At 38.8% G+C, this 17,762-nt stretch overlaps 1 protein-coding gene across 7 annotated transcripts in view; it reads right to left on the bottom strand.

Moving 5' to 3' along the window:
* Window positions 1-17,762, bottom strand: part of TRPM6 (transient receptor potential cation channel subfamily M member 6) — a 165,313-nt gene that overhangs the window by 108,337 nt on the left and 39,214 nt on the right. For 5 of the 7 annotated variants that reach the window (XM_044265879.1, XM_044265880.1, XM_044265883.1 and 2 more), the window contains exons 1-4: window positions 10,599-11,078; window positions 9,937-10,016; window positions 6,667-6,705; window positions 1,467-1,644 (exon numbers count right to left, since the gene is read on the bottom strand). In XM_044265879.1, coding sequence (XP_044121814.1) covers window positions 1,467-1,644; window positions 6,667-6,705; window positions 9,937-10,016; window positions 10,599-10,637 — 336 coding nt within the window. In that variant the 5' untranslated portion in view covers window positions 10,638-11,078. Of the gene's footprint in view, window positions 1-1,466; window positions 1,645-6,666; window positions 6,706-9,936; window positions 10,017-10,598; window positions 11,079-17,762 lie in introns of those variants that run through there. The other 2 variants (XM_044265882.1, XM_044265881.1) reach the window with 1 other exon arrangement.

Raw genomic sequence — 17,762 nt, 5'->3', positions numbered from 1 at the left:
TAACCAGATCTCGCAGCTTTCCTGCTTATCACAGTGAGCAAGAAGTACAATTCTGGGCTTTCATATAAAAGGTAGCTTCTTCTCTTCTGAGAGAGCAAGTAAAATTCATTCAGATATTCAGGATCTAATGCTAAGCATAAAACCTATGAATGATCAGGAGATCCACTGAACCGTATTTTCAGTTCTCCAGTATGCACCATATTCTCCCTTGGCCTTCCCCTAAGCCCAGAATGTTCTTAGTCCTCTAACTCAGCTGACATCAAACACCTCACTCACCTTTCTGATCTCAGCTTAGCTGTCCCTACTTCCCGATGGCTTCCTTGACCCACACACTGCCTCAGAAAACCGGGAGTTACACTTTCCATTTTCTCAAAGAACCCTATATTCCCATCCAGAGCACCCCCATACACACCCTACAATTACCCAGGGTAATTGTATATTTATCTCCTGTTTCCCTCACTAGACTGTAAGCAGTTAGTACATGGAACATAAGCTCTTTGGGGCATAGCAAATTATGAGCACCTAATAAATCTTTGTCAAGCGGATGAAAAAATGAGGAAATGAAGGGGATCATGAATCAACATAAAAGCAAAAGGAGGAAGACAAAAACTTTAGGGGAAAATTACATGCAGCGTTATGTGAGAGTCAGCTTTTAAAGAAGATTACAGAGGAAAATAAGGACAGTTTTCTCACCAACTAAAGAGAACACCAACACACAAAGCTAAACGCGAGAATTAAAAACTGGAAGTGTAGATTACTGTATTACAAAACTTGATTATGATTGCATTCTTAAGAACTGTTCTTTCAAATCCATCCAACTGATGGTCACACTCCAGGGTATATAGCTGATTCTAAGATTTCCTGGAGTGGACACCAACCCCCTTACAGGTTCCCCAGGGAAATCTGCCCCCCCCCCAAAAAGCAGCAGGTGATTAATAAGCTCAAGAAAAAACACCTGAGAGATAGCTGACCCATAGGTATTACGCAAATTACATGCAAAATTATCTTATTAGCGACAGGAGCAAAACTGGCCTGGAAAGCCTATGGACAATCATCACAAGGACATAGCAGGCAGGAATAGCCACAAGGTACTAGTGGTGGCTATGCCCTTGCTTCAGCTAAAACCATGCCTTTGGCAGTGAGTTTCCTCCATTCCTTAACAACAGGACAGCCCTTTTGCAACTGTCTCAAGAGCCTGAAGCCATTCTCCATAGAGAAGGCATAGCTTGCTAAAACGGGTCAAATAAAAAGCTTGCCACACCACACCCGGGAAAGGTCCCATGTCCCTCAGACAGAAAGGAGAGAGAAGGGTCAGGACATTTTTGCAAAGAGGTCAATAACACAGATAATTTTTGCAATAAAACTCAGTCATCTGATCATCTACACTTGGAGAGAAGATTTGCAGAAACATTTGGAGGTCATCCTCTGTTAAAAACAAGCAAAAATAATGTGAGTTATTAGCGAACCTTGGCGTGGTGGGTGTGCTCTCCATCTTGAAAATTAATAGTGCCAAATGTGTCTGTAGGGCTTTTTGTCGTATGCTTTTCAACAGACCATTGTTCATTTTCATTACCGTTGGCAGCGGAGATGGCCCAGGAATAATCTATCCCCTGATGGTCTCCAATCAGTCGCCCACAGTAACACCTTAAATATGGGATGAAAACCAGTTTCAGAACAGAAAACACACAATGTCAAAACAGAAAGCAGATGTAATTTCTACACTTTCCTAAGGTAATATACAGATGGCATATATGACAATTTTTTTAAAACCTCCCATTAAAATTTAGATTAGATTTATATCACTAGGTTATCTTCTGAGTTTTGAAACCCCCCCCAGTGGGTCTCGCCCTTAGCTGCACCTTAAAATCATCTAGTGAATGTTTAAAAAAAAATGCTAAAAATCTTGTGCACACCCATGTTCATGTATTATGAAGCATTATTCATAATACCAAGTGCCCATTGTTCATGTAAGTATTATTCATAATACCAAATTTATCCAGACGAATGGATAAACAAAACATGGCATATATATATATATATATATATATATATATATATAATGGAATATTATTTAGTCTTAAAAAGGGAAGAAACCTGTAATATGCTACAATAGGGATAAATCTTGAGGATATTATGCTAAATGAAATGAACCAGTCATAAAACAGGTCCTGTATGATTCCACTGATTGGAGGTACCTAGAGTAGTTAACCCACCGAGACAGACAGCAGACTGGTGGCAGCCAGGGACTGGAAGAAGCGACCAACGGGGAGTTATTGTTTAATGGACACAGAATTTCTGTTTTGCAAGATGAAAAAGTTCTAAAGATCTGTTGCACAACAACAGAAATATATTCTTAACACCACTGAACGATACACTTACAAGGGTTAAGATGGTAAAAAAAAAAAAAATCAAATTGTACATTTTAAATACGTGTGGTTTATTTCATATCAATTATATCTCAACAAGGCTGTTAAGAAAAAAAACCTAAAAATTTCTAACATGCAATACTTAAGGAGACTCAGAAAATGTTTTCATGTAAAACATAATATGTACATCAAAAGGAAAGAACATTAATGCCGAAAAACATTCAACTTCAGAGAAATACATAAATACAGAGCTACCACAAGAAAATAGCCATATACAAGGCTTGACTATGAATATAAATTAAATAATAAATAAAGGCGATATAATTACAAAGGAATATTTAATAAATGTTCCTGCAAATAAAGTTTTAAAAATTATTTCAGATACATGGCCATAATTTCTATTGTGTAACAAAATGAAGCAAATTAGAGGGTTCAATCTCTTTGAAACTAAAACTATATAAAAACTAACAAACTATAACAATCATCATACTGGTGACAGGACGATAACCTTCTCCTATTTCATTAATTTAAAAAATCAGGAAGAAAAATTAAAATTTGAGCATGTAGAACTTTCATATATCTATTATATGTAAAGAAGTTATTCAGCTTTTTGAGTGATTCAGGCTTTTTTGTATGTGTATGTGTGAAAAGCAACATAAAAACGTGTACAAGTTATGGGGTTCAACTAAGCAAGGAAACAGGATGACAACAATAAGTCAGAGGACCATTTCAGAGTTGTATATGGAGGGCCCCTGACTCAAAGGCTGGAGGAATAATCTCAAATTCACAGAACACACATAATCAGAATCTGCTAGAGAGAAATGTATCACCTGCTTATCTTTCGGAATGAGCGGTAGTCTTCAAAACGGAAAAACATCTTTTCATAAGCTGAATGATTCACTTCCCTGTAGGTTTTTCTAAACAGAACATGAATGACTACAGGCAACCCTAATTCACACCTGGAATGATAAGCCACTGACCTTGCAAAGGACCATTTTTCAGGTTGAACCCATTTTACTCTAAGTATTTTTTGAGCCTAATCCATTTCACTTGAATCAATATAGTTTCATTCCAGTTTTTACCAGGTCATTAAAATACAGCATGATAATCCCATAGAAGAAACCAATTACCCCTCATTTTTTTTTAAAGCATCCATGTCCATCCTTTTAGAATTAAAACTTTCAGAAGTTCCAAATTATGTATAACTAAAAGTTTACCTTGAGAATCAACTTTGTAAAACTGCCAAGTGCCAAATCCCTCCCAAATTATTTTAATAAATTCTATAAAATACCCATCAATATCTTAAAAGAATTTTTCAGAGAATCTGACAAAGCGATTCTAATATTCATACGAATGTGCAAGTTGTCTAAAAGAGTAAACTGGTATTAAAAAAAAATAAAGTGCAGAGGACTAGCCCTGTCACATATTAAGATACATTACAAAACTATAATAATGAAGAACAGTTGCATTTACCAGGAAAAGGAGAAGTAGATCAATGGCACTAAAAGAAAAAAAGCTTAGAAACAGAGCCACAAACGTGGGAATTTGTTGTATAACAGAAATGACACCAGAAATGCCTAGGACAGACTGCTCAGTAACTGACCCCAGGATATTTCACCTTCCACATGAAAAAAGGTCTTAGCTATGTTCAATAATGATAAGTTTCAACAACTTTTAATTTCTGGATAGTGTGAAATAGATGTTTTTCTAGTATCATTCATATTCGTTACCTCTGAAGATTGCAAAGTTGGGAAAATATGGCCCGGGAAATGTTCTGGAGAATAAAGTAGGAAGCAGAAGGAGTAAATGTAGCCTTTTCACTTCTCTTCAATATAGTCTTATACTTGCTTTCAATTTTAGCAAATTGTAAATCATTACTAAAAAGTAAAAATAAAAAATAATTGGAGGAAAGGTAAAAGAGGTTAGTCAAATGGAAAAGCTTCATTCAGTGTGAGGAAATGAATCGAGTCCCCCAGAATCTGTTATGTTGAAGTCCTAATCCCTGGTGTGCCTATGTTTGAAGACAGAGCCTACAAGGCAGTAATAGTTGAAATGAGGTCTTGGAGGTGGGACTCTAACCTGATAGGGATAGTGTCTATAAAAGAGAAGGAGACACAAGAACTCTATCAGGGTACAGAGCAAAGGCCATGTGAAGACACAGCAAGAAGGTAACTTCCTGCAGAATAAGAGAGGCCTCATCAGAAACCAACTCTGATGGCACCTCGATCAGACTTACACAGCTCTGAGATAAAACTGTTATTGTTTAAACCACCCAGTCTGTGGTAGTCTATTACGGCAGCCTGAACAGACCAATACACCCGGCAACCTGATCCTTCCTCTACACCTCCATCTGTGGATGATGGTGTTTTCCTTTCCCCATGATTTGCCAAACTTGGGATTCCAGATTTTTTCTTTTACAAAAATAAATTTAACATTGAGCCAATCCATAAGGTGAACTATGACCAGAATTAAGGAAATTTTCATTTTCCTCCATTTACAAAAGAGAAAGGTCAAACCAGTTACTAACATGTAGTTTAAAATGCAAATCACCACTAATATTTGTAATCTGCTGGAGTTATTTCTGTCCATGAGGTTGTGTATTATGACTTATAATAAACACAGACCTGGTCTTTGCCCTACGTTTCTGGCACAGATGCCCAAAACCCTTGAGATCTCCTAACTGCTAAGAAAGATCAAGATGCTGAAGGTTGAATCCACCATGAATGACCAATGAGTCAACCAGAATCAACCACCAATGGCCAATGACTCAGCCAATCCTACCTACATAATGAAGCCTCCATAAAACCCCAGAAGGATGGCATTCGGAGACTTCAGGTTGGTGACTGGGGGTTGGGGGGGAGGGGTGCTAGAAGAGTGGCTTGCTGAGAAAGAGCACAGAAGCTCCAAGCCCCTTCGCACATAGCTGGCCCTATGCATCTCTTCCATCTGGCTGTTTATCCTTCATAACATCCTTTTTAAGAAACTGGTAAATGTAAGCAAATGTTTCTCTGAGATCTGGGAGCCCGGCTAGCACACTAACTGAACCCACGGAAGAGTTCTTGGGAACCTCTTATCTCTAGCCTATCAGTCAGAAGCACAGGTGATAACGGACTTGTGACTGGCCCCTGACCTGGGGGAGGAAGGGTAGTCTAGTATGACTAGGCTCTTAACCCATGGGAACTGATGCTATCTCCATGTGGACGATGGCAGAATCTAGTTAATTACCTGGCGGTGTGTTGGGAAAAAACACACACATGTCAAAACTGGTGTCAGAAATCGAGCTTGGTATGATCACAAACCATAGGTCAAACACAGTGCTCTACAGGAACAAACCATCTTTGTGACCCAAATACAACACAGGGGCAGCCGGGTGGCCCAGCTGTGTCTGACTCTTGACGCTGGCTCAGGTCGTGGTCTCAGGGTGGTGAGATGGAGCCCCGCTTCAGACTCTGCACTGAGTGTGGAGCCGCTTCAGACTTTACACTGAGTGTGGAGCCTGCGACATCCTCTCTCCCTCTGCCTCTGCCCCTCCACCCCCTCTCCACCGCTCATACTCTCTCACTTTCTCAAACAGACAAATAAAATATGACATAAGCAAATGAAAATGTGATGCTTTATAAGTATTTCAATTGGTAGAAGTTCTTGCCAAAGGCCCATGCCATTTACATGTCTCGATAATTTAAGTTATTGCATTCAAATAATCACCGTCCTTCAAAAAATTCCCACATCTCTCTTTTTTAAACTTCCCTTGGAGGGGCACCTGGGCAGCTCCATCAGTTAAGTGTCTGCCTCCGGCTCAGGCCGTGATCCCAGGGTCCCGGCTCGGGGTGGGGAGAGCCTGCTTTTTTCTCCCTCTGCCCCTGCCCCCACCCCCCAGCTCATGCTCTCGCTCTCAAATAAATAAATTAATTAAATCTAAACAAACAAACAAAAATCTTCCTTTGGCAAGGTAAATAGGATACACCAATAAAGCCCTTTCATTGAGTCCATTCAAGTTGTAAGAAAGCTGTCTCAGTAAGTGTTTTTTTTTTTTTTTTAAAGATTTTATTTATTTATTTGTCAGAGAGAGAGGGAGAAAGAGCGAGCACAGGCAGACAGAGAGACAGGCAGAGGCAGAGGGAGAAGCAGGCTCCCTGCCGAGCAAGGAGCCCGATGTGGGACTCGATCCCAGGACGCTGGGATCATGACCTGAGCCGAAGGCAGCTGCTTAACCAACTGAGCCACCCAGGCGTCCCTGTCTCAGTAAGTTTTAAACCGAGTGCCTAAATATTAAAAGAAATCTTATTTATCTAGGTCTTACCTGATTAAATTCTGGCAGACCTGGCATCCTGCAGTACATCTAAATTAAAAACACAAAACCTCTGTTAGGTTAGTGATATATCTGAAAGTATATTCAACGCTTATACCATAAATAGCCATTGTTTTCCCTGGTCTAAAAATCAGGGTTTGCTGAGTACTTCCTATGTCACCCCCAAATAACCAACTAACTAACAGAATGCTGAATTTGGAACCTAAATACCTGGATTGAAATCTCATGTATTTAACAATTTCTCTAAGCATTGGTTTCCGCATTTGGAAGTAGTATCTGGCCTGTAAGGTTATTAAGAGGATTACCTGAGATGATGTGTGTAATGTGTCTCACAGTGGTACATTGCAGTATATATACTATTGGTGGCTGTTATTTTTATTACACTATGAAGGTGACAGAATTCTTGAGAATTCTGAGGATTAAAAAATATGTTTATATATTTATAAATATACAATATATAGACATATAATATTTAATATATAATGGTATACTATTTATGTATTAGATATATATTATATTAATTAATAACTAATATTATATTAGTTATAATACTATATAGATACTATTTTAAAACCATAAAACACTATCAAATCAAAAAATCAAAAGATAGTTGGTATGATTGTAAGTATTATCCTTATTAATCTTTCTTCTCATGATTCAAAAAGAACCTTCTGAAGTTAGGGGATCATCATGATCATCAAAGGTCATATTTTAGGTATAAAGAAGTTTTAACTAGAAAAGAATACTAGCTAAAACAATGCAAGAAAGGACAGCATTCAAAGAATCAGGGTTATTCTACATTATTCAGAAACAAATACTTAGGCCTTTCATTTCTTCCCGTCCCAGCCTTTTGGGACTATCTTTTCTCAGAAGCTTCACTTCAACAACAATTTCAAAATAAGAAGGAAAAAGGCATTGTATTTTATTAGGAACCATAAAAATAACTGATAAAAGATCAACTTTTATCTAAATTTAAAATCACAAACTACCACTTTTTTCTTCTGCACCATCAAGAAGAAAAATTCATAAAAGCTACAAATTTGAGATTCTTACTGGGTTCTAAGAAAAAGAATGGCATAGCAAGATCCGTAATCACCCAATAATTTTTTTTTCCACAATCACATAAAGACCACCTTTTTACATAAAATGCAGATCTTGGACCATTCCATAATATGAAATTATGATCGTCGATATTCTTCTTGAGTCTGTGGACTAATGGCCTATAGGTTATCACATTTCATGACGTTTAAGATTATGAAGATGATTATAATTATGATTCCATTACAGAAACAGATGGACTGTGTGAGCTCAGTCTGCCTTCCATTGTAACCACCACATTACAAGATCCCGTAAAAGATGAAGGGGGAAAAGTGAGTTTACCCTGCCATTCTGTAAACATTTTATTAGGGGGCAAAATGAGAACTTCCAATCACGGGGCTTACAAACCCCAGGTAATTCAGTGAGGGTAGGGCTAGTAAATATTTAACAAAAGCAAGGAACACTGTTTTAGTCATCCCCAAAGAACAAGAATTTCAGTGACCTCACCATGCTACCCTTCATAGGCATACAACTGTGATTTCTAAACTTTAAATAAGGTCAAATGCTAAAAAGAGCCTAAAAATAGAGTGGTCCCCCTAATTAAAATACTGCTCTTCTATTTTTCCTTTCCTTCTAATTTCTACTCTCCAAGGGCAATGCCACCCAATCTTAATTTCAGGAACCCAATTACCCTGGGGAATTTTCCATAGCCCTTTATTCTCCTATCTTTCACTGGCTGCTATTTTGAACTTTGTTCCACAAGTAGAGCTTCCAAATGGTTCTCAACAACTCAGAGCGGTCAAACTCAAGCCATTCCATTCTGCTATCCATTATCTGCTCAAGCAAAAAGACTTTACAGGAAACGTAAAATTGTCCGCATAATCTGAACACAGTGTCCTAAAATATTCCAAACTGTCACTGTTGTCACAATTTTCCATAAACACTTGAGTTGGGGATAAGGCATATTCACAGTATTTTGAATATTCAGTATTCAGAAGTTGTGGGGAATGGAATGGTGGAATGGATACAGCACTAGATATTTCCCTAATACCTTTTTTTAATTAAGTTTTTTAAATTTTAATTACAGTATAGTTAACATGGGATCATGTTAGTTTTAGGTGTACAATATAGTGATCCAACAATTCTGTACAGTACTCAGTGCTCATCCTGACAAGAGCTTCTTAATCCCCTTCACATATTTAACCCATGCCCCCACCACCTCCCCTCCGGTAACCACCAATTTGTTCACTATAGTTAAGAATCTTTTTCTTCAGGGCGCCTGGGTGCCTCCGTGGGTTAAAGCCTCTGCCTTCGGCTCAGGTCCTGATCCCAGGGTCCTGGGATCGAGCCCCGCATCAGACTCTCTGCTCAGCAGGGAGCCTGCTTCCCCCTCTCTCTGCCTGCCTCTCTGCCTACTGGTGATCTCTGTCCGTCAAATAAATAAATAAAATCTTTGAAAAAAAAAAAAAGAATCTGTTTCTTGGTTTCTTTTTTTCCCCCTTTGCTCATTTGCTTTGTTTCTTAAATTCCACATGGGAATGAAATCATATGGTATTTGTCTTTCTCTGACTGACTTATTTCATGTAGCATAATGCTCCCTAATTTCTTTTCTTCCCCTAAGAGAAACAGGAGCATTAAAGACATGAAAGTCACCACAAAATTAACAGTGGCTCCATCCCAGTGATGTCATTATGATCAATTTTTTCTTCTTTATACCTCATTAAGTCATTAAGCAGATGTCTATCAGGAGCCTTCCACACAGCGGGCACTGTCATAGGCTCCGGGCTTGCAGTCAGGTATGAAACTGACAACAAGGTCCCTGATCGTACCAGTTTGTCTACAATAATTACATATTATTTTTATAAAGACAAACAAATATTGATTAAAAATAAATAAATGCTAACTTCACAGGTATGATTAAATCCTCTAGACAATTCACTGGGTACTGTTTCCCTAAATAGTCGCTTGAAATAGTGTTGTTTTAAAATGAAAAAATATAGGGGCACCTAGGTGGCTCAGTGGGTTAAGCCTCTGCCTTCGGCTCAGGTCATGATCCCGGGGTCCTGGGATCGAGCCCCGAGTCAGGCTCTCTGCTCATCAGGGAGCCTGTTTTCCTTCCTCTCTCTCTGCCTGCCTCTCTGCCTACTTGTGATCTCTGTCTGTCAAATAAATTTAAAAATCTTAAAATAAAATAAAATGAAAAAATATAATTAAAAATTGTACCTGTGAGGGTCTTTTGAGCTAGGTATGATTTTGTTACATTCTCTCTTGTTGAACACTCCTTCAATCCAGGATTTCTGGGACTAAAGAAAAAGTATAATTATTTTTACATTATAATTAAGTGAGAAGGGAATGTAACCACATTAGTTTAGGTAGACAAGATATATTCAATTATCATCAAGATGAATTAAAATGCCAAGATCAACCCCAAACAGGCTAAGCATTTTATTGGCTTCTATCACACACATCACAGACACAAATGAACCATACGTGAACACAAAAACATTCACAAAATTAATACATCCATAATCTCGTTTTCATCAAAATGTCCATAAATGCACAAAACTCTAGGAAGGTAGTCATGTTATAACTAAAGCATCCCCTTAATTCTGCTAAAAGTCACTCTAAAATCTTGTGCCATAGTTCTACAAAGTGAATTTCAAGCTCTCAAATTTCAAAATTCTCACATATAAAGTCCCACTTTGGTTAAGATACCATGGAAGCTGGAACCTCATTAAGATTCTGTGACAGGATTTCCTCTAAAACTAGGACCTGGAGGATATGAAAAGTAGAATCTCACACATGTACCCTCAGCAGAAGAGAACTTAAAAAACTGAAACACTGATTTCCAGTAAATGCCTTATTTCCAGAAGACTGAGACTTACCTCCTGAGCAGCGAACATTTGCCAAGAATCTCTCTCCATCCTCAAGCCAGTGAGCTTACAGCCTGGACCCTAGCTGGACTTTCCCCTCTTCACACTCCTCGCCGGTAAATATAAACCACCCCAAGCCTTCAATGGACTCCCATGTAGCTTGCCCCAGTGTTTTCCTGAATTGTAATTCTTTCCCTCCTATGGAATAAATTCGATTTCTCGTCATTACAGTTTGCCTCAGTTTACCTCCTAACTGGATAGACAACCTGATACACATTCTGTAAGCATGGCTTACTATAGACTGTGCTGCTTTAATCTGCACCACCCCGACCCTTCGTGAATCCAGGTGGGACACTGGTCCTTGCTCATCCCCTTAATGATACAAGTCATACAAGTCATAGCCAAGCTCTTCCATAAGCAGAAGTCCAGAAGCAGAGGAGCCTTGACCCACAATACACCCCAACCAACGGATGAGCTTGGCCTTCTTATAACATGAAAATATTTTAGCTCTGTGTGGTGTAAAAATATAAATACAGATACAACTTTTTACACACAGGTGTTACAGCAGTGGCGAAAGGGTGGTGCACGGGAACCTGTAAGGGGGCCTTCTTAAGCTCCATGGCAGGGCAGTGCCCGCCTCGGACACCTGTTCTCGTCCTACAGTCCCAGGGAATGCCCGGCATCAGACAAGGGCTTACAAATCGATCTGTGTCCCAGCTGTGCCACCTCCTTATCACACCGTCCTCAGGTGCCAGATGTTCAGGACATGCCGCCCTATAACATGCTGCTTTGGCGTAGAGGGGATTTTCAGCTGTGATTTTGAGGCACTTGAAAAACAGCAGATGCAGTGAGAGGCTTCCTCTGAACTCTCGGTATCTGCCTAAAGACAGATCTTCCAAGAGGATCTCAACTGTCATAAATCCCTGGGAGTTTTATCAGCCCAAAAGGACTCTTATCTCAAGAGAAGGGAGGAGAAGTCAACACCGCACCCAGACAAACCTGGTCACTAACTACCGTATCTCCCACCTTGTCTTCTAGGATCCCCTTCACCTTTTCTAAAAATCATTTACTCTCTTTGAAATTGCCTACATCTCCCAGCCCTTCCCCTATTAAGAGAGTATATAAATTCCCAAATATCATCATCTCTGGGGTATTTACTTCTGTTTTTCTGGGATGCTGTCATGACCACAATATTAAAAATTAATAAACTTGGGTATCTTGTCAGTTTACTTCACAGACCCAGCCATCAAACCTAAAAGAGCAAAGTTTTTCTTCTCCCACAATTATAAATGAGGCAGTTACGGAATCCTCTGTATACTTTAATATTAAACTCATGGATTTTGTTCAATATTCACCAACCTTAAACCTAAGTGTTGACTACTGAATATAACTGTATATAAACCAGAACCCAGATCTTGTTAAGCAAAAAGGGGGGAGGGGCACTGACTTATTGGTTCCTGTGCATTTTGAACATAACTATAAACAAGGAAAACTTCCCAAATCAAACTCAGTTTATCTTAAAATCATTCTACCTCTTAACCTTTTGCATAGTCAGCAGTTTTTTAAAAGACATTTGCTAAATTGGGAAAGCACTGAAAACATACAAAGTTGGAAAAAATGAGAGTCACAGAACTTGGAATGAACTAAACAAAGTAAACTCAAAATCTACTTATTATAATAAGAAAATAACACAATCTTTTGGAATTGGTAAGCCCTATCCCCTCTTCAAAAACTAACAATTTCATTTATTCATTCTGCCAAGATTAATTAAGTCCCTAATTTTTGAAAAGCACTGAGAAAAGGGTGACAGGGGAATTAGTATGTTCTCAAAGAGCTCTTCATGCTGAATTTATTCAACCAATATACTGGAGAGGCCAAGCTGCACGCTGGGAATACTACGGCAGGTAAGACAAGATGTTGGCTCTGATGGAACTTGGAATACAAAGAAGGAAACAGATAATGAATTGGTATCATTAAACTGCATGTACACAAATTAACTATTAAAAAGGAGCTCCAGGGACGCCTGGGTAGCTCAGTTGGTCAAGTGGCTGCCTTCAGCTCGGATCATGGTCTGAAAGGGATGGAAGACCACATCAGGCTCTCTGCTCACTGGGAACCTGCTTCTTACCCTCCCTCTACCTGCTACTCTGCCTGCTTGTGCTCTGTCAAACAAATAAATAAAAATTACTTAAAAATAAATAAAAAATAAATTAAAATCTCAAAAACGGGTCTCTCATATAGGACACAAATTAAGCAGGCTGTGCTGTCATTCATTTCTTTATAAGACTAGACATTCGGTAGGACTATCTGAGCAAACTAATTTCTTCATGTCTGTTTGCTTATATGTTAAAAATGGAGATAATAGCAATAATAATACCTCATAGCTCTGTTGAAAGGAATAGATAAATTAAAGACTTAGAATTCTCCCTGGGACTTACTAAGGCTATAAAGCTTAGCTATTATTATTAGTATTTCAAAAAGAAAAAAAATTAGGTTTCGGTGGGTGGTCAGGGAACTTAACTTTGATGTATTTTTTTTTCCTAAAAAATACTTCCTGACCTCCAAATCCTCCTCCTGGGACCTCTCATACTAGAAATGAATGACTTCTACAGGTCCACTTTCCCCACTGGACTCCAGCGCCCACAGGCCCTGTGCCAGTCACTTCTGCTGCTCCAGGGCCTGGCCCAATCATTACTGAATGAACAACAAAATGAACACACCTAGACTAGAACTTCAGGAATCCACGAATACAATTTTCCCTTCAAAGGTGTAAACAGGAAGCCTGAGCCATAATAAGAACATGGAAACTCTGCTTCGGCAACTCTCGGATCTTATCTCAATACTACAGGAAAAGAAAAGCAGGCCGAATTTGAAAGAGTTTCAGACAATTGCCAATTTTGAATCTTACTCCCCCCCCCCACCTCATTGTGGTAGTCTTTTCAATATATTCTAAAGCACATGTAGAAAAGTCTCCCATGTTTAGGACAACAGAGAGCAACTAGAAACCAAATGCTTGTTGGTTTTAATTCAATAGCCCAAATCTGTTGAGGACAAATGCCCAGTAAGCTGGCTTCTACCACCTGGAGCAGAAAATGGTCATGAATTGTGGTTGACAGTGGAGATTATGCCATTTCTGCTGCCATCACGGCAGCTTACAAAGCTGGGTGTGTGTGTGTCTGTGTGTGTGTATAAAATATAATGTATCTCTATATAACGTATATACATTATATAGATATTTGTATGTATACATGTGTATACACACATACACACACACACACACACACACATACACACCCCACACCGCAGAGTGAGGGGAGGTGCTTGCTGACTGTCATTATTATTCGGAGGAGGGAAAGGCAGAGGGCATAAAAGGGAAACTGTGGGTCTCAGGCTCAGTGTGTTGCTCACCCTATAACATAATCAGATTTTACTTACAATCCCAGGCCTGAGGTGAGGGTAGCCAACAGCACAGAAATGTCCAAAAACAAATCCTTCCCCTCCCTGAAAGTTTTCTATACTATGGCTTTCAGATCTTCCAGAGAAGAGATTCTCTCTCAGGGGAATCTCTGAGAAGGCATAGTTTTAGAGTTATTCCTTAATTAAAAAAAAAAAAAATCCTACAAGTATGCATGAATTGCTTTTTTAATATCCAGAGGGCTGGGTGATCGGGGGTGAGGGGTTGCACAGATTATCGGTCCTTTGTTTTCTTTTTTAAAATTCTTTTGTACTTAAAAAAAAAATCTAATGTATAACAAATACTTTTCCAAGTGAAGCAGACTACTTACTCCCCTTTTTATGTTTCCCACACACTATCTTCTACATATCATAGCACGAACAATGCTTAATTGCACAACAGTTGTTTTTCTCTTAAAGTTATCATAATCTACGTTAGGATAAAGAGTTGGATTAGTTATCTTGAATCTACAATACACAGGGAGGCACCAAAACAGACCAAGCAGAGAAGCAGTGTTTTCAGACTCCAGATGGACATCGGGCGTCTCCTCTATACAGCTTCTCCTCTGGAGCAAGGGCCTCTTCAAAGTCAATCACAGGTGGACGGACTTGCGCCACCTCTTGGCTCAGGGGCACTGCTTCAGGACAAAGAAAGTCCATCTACCAGAAGAGTCCACTCAGGGTCTCCTGTGGGGTTCTGGCCACGTCCTACAGGGATAGTTCATCTGACTCCTTCGATCCAAGATTAACGGTCTCGGGCAAACCTGTAATAACCTAAACCCAAGGATCTGGTTCGTTATCAGGGCCACAAGTTGATCTCACTTTCAATGAGTACTCTTTCCAGCAGGCAGCATTTAGGTAAACTTCATAAAAAATAATCTTACATGTTTTCTCCTTTTCAAGTAGAAAAAAGTGAGCACTATTTTTACTGGTAATGATTGGGGTTTTTTTGTTTTTGTTATTTTGGTAGCATCATTAAAAATGGAATGTCAATTAAATAACTCAAAATCTCCTAAAATGCCAGTTCTCCTCTTTAGCTGACATTTTCATTTCCTGTCTTGTCAAGCAAAGGCATTTAGAACTTCAGAACGAACGTCTCTGTTATATAAACTCATAAGCCCACGAGTAAAACATTTATGAATTCTCCACGGGGCCTAATGGGGAATCGGAAGAACTCAACAGTGACCAGCCAAATAGAGCATATCATAAAGGTTCACACTAAACTGATGTCTTACTCAATCCTGCCCCTTCCCAAACTGGTGAAAGTCCCCATTATGTCAGCACTAACACAATTAGGACATCCTTTCCTCTGTTGTCACACAGGCTTCAGCTTTATCCAGTTCCCTGGGGGAATACAACATGCAAATAAAATGTTTATAATCTCTGATCATGTTAAATCATTTTGTTAAAAAGAGAAAAGATATAGAAGTTCATTTATGTGTATTCTTTACAGCTGTCCCTGGATAGTAACACACAGAATTTAACTGAATGCCGGGCCTATTTGTTACGTAACTACTCTAATCTGCTCTAATCTGTTAATATTTTCAAATCAGATGCAATTAATGAAGGATAATTGGAAGAAAGGCAGCTAGGGACAAGGGCCCCTTCCCTAAGAGGAAACCACCCTTGGAAAGATTTTACATCCCCGTGGAAGGAGGCCTCTACTCGTTCCCACATGACAGAACATGACACATACACGATAAAAAGCTGACTGGGTGAGAGGCTCATGGAAGGTTCATCAAATTAAAGCAGCCTGACAACAAGCCCATAAAAACCCCTAGACTTAGAAACAATGGTGGCAACCTTCTCAGTTCCCCTCCCTTTCCAGGAGCTTTGTGCCTATCGCTCAATAACCTTTGCTTTGCTGCCCACCACTCTCCGTCTGGTCTACCTCTTCATTCTTTGAAGGGATATGACCAAGAACCAGGGCACCAAAGGAAAAGGAATCCTCTAACACAATCAGTGTTCTCCAATTTCCAAGTAGCAAAATATCCCTGAGTACCCATGTACCCAGATGGTCTTAAATTATGCTCCAAATTTCCTGTTAAATTATCTAAAACTTGATTAGAACTTCATCTGAGTGAGCTACACAGTCTAAAAAGCCTTTTCTTGAAGTAAAGCTAAACTCTTTTACAAGTGTTGTTATTAGTGAAGCTATCCTCTTAAATAATTGACTTTTTGGAAACCCACTATACTATGGGACAAGAACACCTTTATTTGGAATTACAGATTAAAGGAAATTTTATTCAGATCATCCATAGTAAGGTTTATATATGTGCAGCACAGCAGAAAGAACATTGCAATAGGATTTCACTTCCTGAAGTTCAGCAGAGACACATACCACACATTTAACTTGGACGAATTTAAAATTTTTGCTAAAGGAGTAAATAAGAGGTAAAAGAAGTGTGAGAAGAAGGAGAAAAAAAAAAAACTAAGTGTGATCAATATGATTTTAAGTTCAGAAGTACACAATTCCCAAGAGCATCAGTTCTCAAAACTTTTGGAGCTTGGAACCCCTTCATATTCATTACCAAGGACCTCCAAAAAACTTTCATTTTTAGGAGAATTTCTACCAACCTTTATGTACCAGAATTCAGAACTGGGACTTCTTAAGATATTTACTCATTAGCTCATTTTTTTTTAAAGATTTTTATTCATTCATTTATTTGACAAAGAGAGAGATCACAAGCAAGCAGAGAGGCAGGTGGGGGGGGGAAGCAGGCTACACGCAGAGCAGAGAGCCCAATGTGGGGCTTGATCCCAGGACCCTGAGATCATGACCTGAGCCAAAGGCAGAGGCTTAACCCACTGAGCCACCTAGGCGCCCCATTTTAAGTAACAGTAATAAATCTGTTTACCTATTAGTTAATATATATACTTTTCATGAAAAATATTAATATTCATAAAGGTTTTATCTTTTTTTTTCAACATAGAGAAATCAATTAGAGATCAAATCTTCACATATGATACTTTATGAGCAATGGAGATACTTTTGAAAGATATTTTGATAACTGTATTCATTTCTAACTGTATGGTTGACTTTAGTGCCTACCAAATTCCCCATCCCAAAGATGTCACTGCAGTATAAGTGGGAGATCAGCCCTTGAGAACCCATAGGTAGCATATATTTTATCTGTTTATCCATTCTTCCTTTAAAATATCAGTATCTCTAAGAATAATAGCATCATTCATTCATTTATTCATTCATTCATTCAAAAATACTTTGGTTGGTATATATTATACTAATAAAATAAGTAAAACTGTGTCCTGAAGACCTACACCAAAGGAGAAAAAAAGTATGTGGGGCTCCTTGGAAGCAGAAATCCCTCTGCCTGCAGGTATCTGGAAGGTTTCAAGGAGGACAAGAGACTTAGGAAAGTCCTTGAAAGATGACAAAGGTTTTAGGAGGTGGTGAGAGAATGCCACAGGGGTTAGAAATGCAGAGATTTCAGCCTGGAGGAGAATTCAGAGAACACTTCTGGTAAAAGCCATGAGGTCACTGGGGAAGAGAGAACAGAGAAAATGAAAGAGCCAAGAACTTTTGGAAACAGCTAAACATGCGGTGCAAAAGAGTTCAGGGGATAACAAACAAAGAGTTACTAACCGGATGGTGACATGATACCTGAAGTAGAGAAGAGAGCAAGTTTCTCTCTTAAATAAAAAAATTTTTTAAATGTGATTATGAAAGTAGGAGGTTTCAAAGAAAAGCCAAGAAGTTTAATA

Source organism: Neovison vison, chromosome 9 (assembly GCF_020171115.1).
Source record: "Neovison vison isolate M4711 chromosome 9, ASM_NN_V1, whole genome shotgun sequence".
In the NCBI taxonomy this organism is placed as follows: domain Eukaryota; kingdom Metazoa; phylum Chordata; class Mammalia; order Carnivora; family Mustelidae; genus Neogale; species Neogale vison.
The sequence above is the reverse complement of the archived record's forward strand: the minus strand, read 5'-3'. Positions and strand labels throughout refer to the sequence as shown.